The 7,669-nt window shown below is 45.4% G+C and overlaps 1 protein-coding gene across 1 annotated transcript; it reads left to right on the top strand.

Moving 5' to 3' along the window:
• Positions 1-2,474: 2,474 nt before the first annotated feature.
• Positions 2,475-7,360, top strand: C8H1orf53 (chromosome 8 C1orf53 homolog). Its single transcript, XM_065408855.1, has 3 exons — positions 2,475-2,768; positions 5,793-5,894; positions 7,289-7,360. The coding sequence occupies exons 1-3, from the start codon at positions 2,475-2,477 to the stop codon at positions 7,358-7,360; spliced, it is 468 nt and encodes a 155-aa protein (XP_065264927.1).
• Positions 7,361-7,669: the final 309 nt, after the last annotated feature.

The raw sequence follows: 7,669 nt of genomic DNA, 5'->3' as shown, positions 1-7,669 counted from the left end.
TAAAACTGAAAAAAAAGGTTGAATATACTGGTTGGAACAAGCCTCCATTGGCAGGCGATAGCCTAGATATCAGAACTGGTTGTTCTATAGGAACAGGCAAAACTGCTATTTTTAGCAGTGATAACAGAGCAGCATCGCACACTCCAGGCCTTAACCTGCTTGCATTGACTTCAGCTCCCTATGCTTCTGATATACTTTGACCTTTAATCAGCAAAATTCACCCTGCTGGAAGTCACTGAAATCAGCAGTTAGATGGTTATGCCTATGTTCCACAAAAATGCGTGCCTGTGACAGGGTTTCTCATTGCACAGGCAATATTTTCAGGTGACAAATTGTGGAAGGTGTTACACAACATGGTCTGCAAAATCCTCAATGAAAAAGTTAAAGATACATGTGCTGGCTGGTTCCGGCTGTGCTCTGCTCAGGATTTCATAGAAGTTCACGAGGAATTTATCTGTCAAAATTTGAAATACACATTAAATCTGACAAGAACTGCAGGATAGGGGCCAACATCTGCAAAAATGAGCATATTTTACTGATATTTACAACAAAGAAACTTTTGTAATAGGATATTTAGCCAGCATCTTCATTTTGTGAAGCTATTGAATATAGTAGTATATCTAGGTATTCTACTACAAAAAAAAATTGTTAGAGCTCATACTGCTAAAATGCATAACCCACCAACCCAAACTGTAACAAGCAAGTAGTTAAGTCAAATCAACACTCCACTTACCAGTTCCCTATCTCAACTTCCACTACCTCCTTCCATCGTCCACACTCAACCGCACAGCCTTAACTCCAATGTCACACTTTTCCACATACAAATAACACACCATAGACTTCACCGTTGTGTATAGGGAATATATCTTAATTTAGCTGAGGTCAGAGATCAAGCTGTATGTGTGGGTGTGACTGTGAGGGACTGCATACGTGCATTGGGGTTGTATGCTGCAATTGAAAAGGACTTTCCTTTGGAGCTATGTCTGTAGGGCTGAATCCCCTCTCACTTGGACTGGCATAAATCAGTGCTACTGGAGCCAACAGAGTTACACAGGTGCAAAACTGGTATTAGTGAGAGGAGAATCAAGCCCAGTATGTTTGTATATCATGTGTGGGTGATAAGGCCTGTGAATTGAGTGTGTATTATCTAACTGGTGAATTCCTTGTTTTTTACTGATCACCTTGATAGGAAATGAACTCAACTAACTACTGTATAAGCTAGTTATAGGTTTTTTGTGGGGGCAATAACTATTATATAATCAATATAGACTGTTTACTCATCTTACTGATGAAATTAAAGAACGCTATAGGAAAGAAGGTAAACTAAGTTTTGCAGGATAGGTGCAATATTTTATGTGTATTTTTGCTACTTTAAAGCATCACATACAGTGCTATCTGAATAATACAAAAAAGTTTTAAAATATAATGACGCAATTTGGGGCACTTTTAGAAATGCTCTGAGATGACAATACCAACAATGAATATCTTCCTGTGCTGTGGAATAAAACAATATGATGTTCATAAGTTTATATGGTATACTTTTTATTTTCAAATAAAATACAAAAATACAATTAAATTCAACCTGAATACAACCGAGAACACAAAAATGACTGAAATACGGAAGTGGACACTCAGCAGATGAATAGACCTCCGTGCAGAGTAAGGTCTTTACTGGGGTTGAAAATAAGTTAGTTATAATTTTAAAAAGTTGTGACCATCTGAAAGTGGTTCATCCTGTGCAGAGCATAGCGTTTGGTTACATGTACATGCAGCTTGGAACACATGCTTTTCACTGAAGACTCTCAAGCAGCAGCCTGCTTTGCCTGCCTACTTACTGCATCGTGATCTGGATATTCACTTCCTTACCCAGGCAGGAAACCCAGCTATTAAAAAGTGAGAGAATATAGAATAAAAAACAGACATATTTAGTATTTTCCTTTTAAGGTCCTGATCCTGCAAACATATATACACATGCCAGCAGGATTTGGCTGGGATGTACTGAAAACTATTGGGCTACATAGCAGAAATATGCAAACATTAAATATTTTCTGTAAACCCCTTGTCCGTGTAGAATGGGTCATTTCTAACATAACTGCAGGGACAAGGACATTATTAATTATTATATTACACTAATTCCAAAGTCCTTCCTTGGGCTGGAGGCATGGCTGGGCTAGGGGCTGTACAAGCAGCTAAGACAGTCTAAAGGCCTGATCCAAGCTCGCTGGAGTCCTGCCATTGCCTTCGGTGTTCTTTGAATAGCCAGGGGTGTGACAAGCAAGAGGAGAGCAGAGGTGGGTGACAGGTGACAGCACCAGGAGCAGACCTCGGTTCTTTTGTTTTCGGCCTCCCCAGGTGGACGCAGACCAGCAACGAGCCCCAACGGGAGACCAGCCTGGGTCTGTTCAGGGCTTGTGACCCAGACTTGCTTCCTGCCCCGGCGGGAGTGGGTGGCGCCCCGGCGAGAAGTGCCAGGAATGGGGCCCTCCAGCTGGCTGGGGCTCTCCTGCGGCTGCAACAGAGCAGGGACTCGCGGCCGCAGCCGCGTCCCTCCCCTGGGCCCATGGCAGCGGCGTCCTTGGCGCCCAGTTGCAAGCGGCTCCCCACCTTGGGCGCCTCTTTGCAGCCAGAGCGGCTGCGGCACCTGGGTGCGCTGGGCCACGGGCGGCGCCGGCGGGGAGCGCTCTGAGCAGCCGAGCCGGCCGGGCAGCGAGGAGCTGCTGACGGCAGCGGAGAAGCGGATCGTGGCGCTGCACCGGGAGGCCTGCGCGGTGAGTCCCCCGCGCTTCCTGCTCGGGCCCGCGGGGCGCTGCTTGTGCAGCCGCCTCACCGCTCCGGGCTGCTCCCAGGCGGGCCCACGGGGCTGGAGGCGTGCTGCAGGCTAGGGCTCCCTGCGGACCCGCTCCCCTGCTGCAGCGGCTAATGGGCGGCGGGGGCGGCCCGGGGCTGCTCAGTGCCGCGCACGCTGGCAGCTTTGCCTGGCCCTCTGCAGCCAGCCCCATGGAAGTGCATGGACAGGTTGGCTTTCCCGGGCCTCTCCCTCAGCCTGAGCTGGGGGCATGCCGGGGTCGGCTCAACACCGTGTCCCGAGCACCGGCGTGTGGCCTGGATATGCAGGGAAAGGGGGGAGGAGGCGGGCTAAGGCGGTTGGATGAGCGCAGCGAGCTGCTCTCGGGGCTGGCTGCGGTCACAAGGAAGAAGTGGAAGTGCATGCACAACCGAGAGAGTGACAGGAGCTCCGTGTCCCAGCAACACTTGTGCCACATTAACGACCAGTGACTGTCTTGCCCTTTCAACTTCCCCGGGGTTGCTGTGGCCCGGGGTCCTTTTGGGGTATTTCATAGCGATGGCCTTTCTAGCCCGAACTTCTCTGCACAGAAGTATTGGCACGTGCCTCTGCGCGATCACAGATGGCCACAAGACGCTGCCTGGTGCAACGGGAACTGTAAAGAGAATAAAGTCACAAAACCCCACAGGAAACCAGAGAAGCCTTTCGAGCGCGCTCCCAGTTCCATCATTTTGTAGGGTTGGGGCAAGTCACGGAAGGCCTGGGACAAAGAGAACAATTAAGACAGCAAAAGCGAAATCTTTCCGGAGAGGGGCAGCAGTCCCCAGACAGAAAGCTCATGCAGCGCCTGAGTGAGCCATGTTACCTGCACACTGGGGACTTACAGCACTAGATCTTAGTTATTGATTATGTCAGGGAGAAATATGTCCAAAAATAACAACGTGGTGATACAATCCAACTCTTGGACGCCCAGCAAACTGCCCAGTGCTGGTAGCCTGAACACCAAATGTGTATTTACCCAGCCTTCGGGCCTGACAAACTAGCTTGTATTTCTATTTTTTATGGAATGCTCGGGTGTTTTGCAGGGAGGGAAATATGTCCCGATAACAGCCTCAAGGCAGATAGGGTGCCGACATGCGAAGTGACTCTCTCCTTCCATCTCCAACTCCGGCATTGACATGATTAATAACCGCTCCGCTCCCCTTTGCACGCGGAGAGCTGCTGAGCTGGTACCTCAGCTCCCATACCGGAGGGCGGAGGAAAGTGGGGCAGCCTTGCTTTGTTTTGTTTTCTGGAGAGATGGAAGCAACCTGCTGTAATTGTGCGTGGGGCTCATCACTAGCGGTAGGGACAGCATACATTAGACAGGAGCCCACCATGGAAGGCCCATGAGAACCTGCAGTAAATACCGAGTCTGTAGCAATAAGTGGCCTCCGCCTCCTCTCCCCCTGCTCTAGACAACGCACCCTGTTTGCAACGCATGGCGAACGCTTGGCCCTTTCCCCCTTCTCCCACGGATGTGCATCTCCGAGCACCTTGTGCTGCGCGCCTCTCTGCAGCGGCCTCTTCCACCGCCAGCAGTCGCTGAGTTTGCCTGGACAGCCATTGGGCCGATTCTGTTCCGGTTGCGGAGTTTTGCCATTGCCTCCAGCGAGATCGGTCCCAGCAGGAGATTCCCACTGAGGAATTCCCCCATTCCTAGGCAGCTGCCCGCCGGAGGGTCAAATGGCAGTTGTAGGCATTCAGCATGGTTACAGTAAATGGCCTTAACGTGGGCATGGAACAGTCCCGCGGCTAGATTTCCCACCTGCCTTCCCTTTCGCAGGCGGCTGGCTCTCTGCCTTTGCCGCCATTAGTGATGGCTGATGTTTAGCAGGTTTTCTGGACCAGTTTTAAAAATACCTTTGGGCTTCGCTTCTTTGTGTTAGTCCGTCCGCTATCTCGGGGGCTGCAGGCAAACACCAGGGAATGTGCCCCTTTACGGATGCACTGGCGCAACAGAACAGGGAAGCAAAGGAGTTGATTCGCTTACACTTTTGAAATGTGCAGCTCCAGCTTCACTCAGGGAGCGTTATCTTTGCTCTCCAAAACGTAGCAGTGACGTATTTGGTGTCGAACATTTTAAAGCTATGTCCATACCGGCAAAGACACGATCCAAAACCCTGGCATCTTAACATTTCCGCTGGCTATAAGCATTGTTGCAATTGCAAAGGCCACTTGCTGGAAATGACAATCAAAAAGTGACCTAAATATTAAAAGGTGATATCTTGCTACCACACAGCTTTGTCCAGCACCAGAGGCGGATGCCAGCCAAGTATTTACGTTCCCTCCAATATAAAATAGTTTAACAGTTGCATCATGTTTGCAAATTGCAGTTATACTTTTTAGCGTCAAAGCTGGCGTGATGAAAGTTGCTTTTGATCAAGCAGCACTTGAAAGCAGCAGAAGGTGTCAACATTTTATAACCATTTTAAAAAATAATGTACAGTGTAATCAAAACTCAAGAACATTTAGAAAGGGAAAAGAATGTGGCATAAAATAGTCCAAAAGTGTATAATGTCTAAAGTGAACAGGAAGAGTGTAAATGTCACATTCTCTTAGACCCTTCTCTGGAAGCATAAATACAGCATCATACATTTACACTTTCTTATAATTTGAAGTGTAAATGCAGCTGCAACCTGGGTGTGAAAGTCCATTTTCTTCTAAAAAGCTTAGAATAATTTAGAGACTATATAAAATATCTCTAAGGAAATGAATGGCGAAGGCTGAAGCTATGGCTATGTTAAAATATGCACTGCTGGTGCTCTATTACTTCCCCAAATCTCTTTATTTGTCAGTTCTGTCTGAGTTACAGAGTATAAGGGTCAGATTATAATAGTTGAACTGGTTTCAGTTAAACAGTTGGATTTTAGGGAGATAATGTCAAAGCACTTCCAGTTTGAAACCACAAAGAGATGAAGACTATATAGAATTGAGGTTGACTCTGTTTTGGGTGGTTCTTTTTAAGGCTGGCCTGCAAAACTATGTGGATCCAGTTACTGGCTATTTAGTGTTCACCAAAGTTGCCCACTTGCAGAGAGGTAAATGCTGTGGTTCTGCATGCAGACATGTGAGTATGAAATCCTTGTTTTGCAGCATTAAAATAATTTTGAAAAATATTTTAAATGCTGGCATTAGGAAAAGCTAGCAAGCTATCTGGCATGTTTCACTGTGAAATTTGGACTAGCCAAGGACAATAAGTCCAGGAAAGGTCACTGAGGGATTTTCTTAACGTTAAAATAGAATGTTGCAACATTTCAGGTTAACATTATCTCCTTGAACTGCTAGGAGAATTTCACAGGAGTTATTTAATAGACTGTTGTTTTATGTAAGTCATGTTCTCGTTGGCAAGTGCAAGATGCCTATGAAAAGAACCAGCATGACAGAAAGTCTATTCAGAGCAAACTTTCTCCTTTTAAAGAAATGAACTAACATAACAGAGATATTTTGCCACAAATGTAGTTTAGTTTTCTAGACTTATGTTGAAAGGTCTGTTTTCCAGTCTGACTGAGAAGTATCAAAATATGTGGGGTACGGTGGAATATTGTGTGATTTTTATAATAATAGGACTTCGTGTTGGTATTTTCTGAATACCGTTTAGAAATCGAAGTTGTGCAGTGTGAGAAGGTGATATTTTGTAATTTGCACACTGAGCACAATCCCGCTTCCATTGAAGTAAATAGCAAAAGTCCCGTAGCTTTCAATGGCTGACAAGATCAGGCCCATAATAATATGTTGATCAAATTCACCTTACTCAGGCGAGTAGTGTTTGACGCCCCAGGTGGGTAACATATATTTCCCCTTAGTAAATTTAGTTATTAGAACATGCTTTAAAGAACAGCGCACGAAAAAAGGGGGAAGGAGGGAAACAACCGGGTAATTTACAGTTCAAATGTGCACTGCTCACTTCTAGTTCCTTTTTGGCTTCTTAGTTGAAAAAGTTTTCTTATACCACTATTGCCGTGTGAAATTCGTGAGTAATGATGCCAAAGACTCACTCTTTGATGAAAACTCATTAAGTACTTTTATAAAGAGAGAGTCAACTGGTAAGACGTTTGAAAACAAATTTAAAATTATCAGGAAATGTTTACACTTATTACAGACAACACTGAAAGGCTAGAACGTTATTGTCCTGGCTGCCCCTTTGCCTTGCTCGGAGCTCTGTTATGCAGAACATTTTGCAATAATGCACCAACTAAAGAAGTTTAAGGGGGTGGGGGGACAGATTGGTTTGGTCAGTCAAATTCTTCGAGTTGGAAGGACGTATTTAGGAAATGGTTCTTGGGCACTAATTAGGACCATTTGCTTGGGGTTGCCATTATTTTCCTGTTAGTCTGGAGGGCACAATAGATCAAATGATTTATATAATATAATTAACAATTCTTCTTTAAACGTAGCAGGGTTGAGCTTTTTCTTACTGATTGCTAAGTAATGCAATAATGACTTGTTTTATTTCTTCTGCAGTGTCCATATGATCAAGCTAACGTAAAAGACCCGTCCAAAAAGAAGCGGTTCAATTCATTTTTTTATACTTGACGATCAGTGCATTTGTCATCTACGATAGAGACTGCAGCAACCTAAGCCAGGATCAGTTCTTTGTGGCTTCGACTGCATTAATATTGGCATTCCTTTTATTGATGCTGGGTTATTTGAATACATTTCAATTGTAATAAAAACCAAGCTAAACCGTGTGTGCCTGGGTGTTTCAGATGCTACGTTATTAGTGATACTCCTTTCCCTTTCCTTAGCGTTATAAATCACACGTTACAAACTGAGACCACGATTAATTTCGCTGTAAAATCAAGAATACGGGTGCAGGTAGTACTCAGATTACCATCGCTTTAC

This window comes from Emys orbicularis, chromosome 8, assembly GCF_028017835.1.
Source record: "Emys orbicularis isolate rEmyOrb1 chromosome 8, rEmyOrb1.hap1, whole genome shotgun sequence".
NCBI lineage: Eukaryota > Metazoa > Chordata > Testudines > Emydidae > Emys > Emys orbicularis.
The sequence above is the reverse complement of the archived record's forward strand: the minus strand, read 5'-3'. Positions and strand labels throughout refer to the sequence as shown.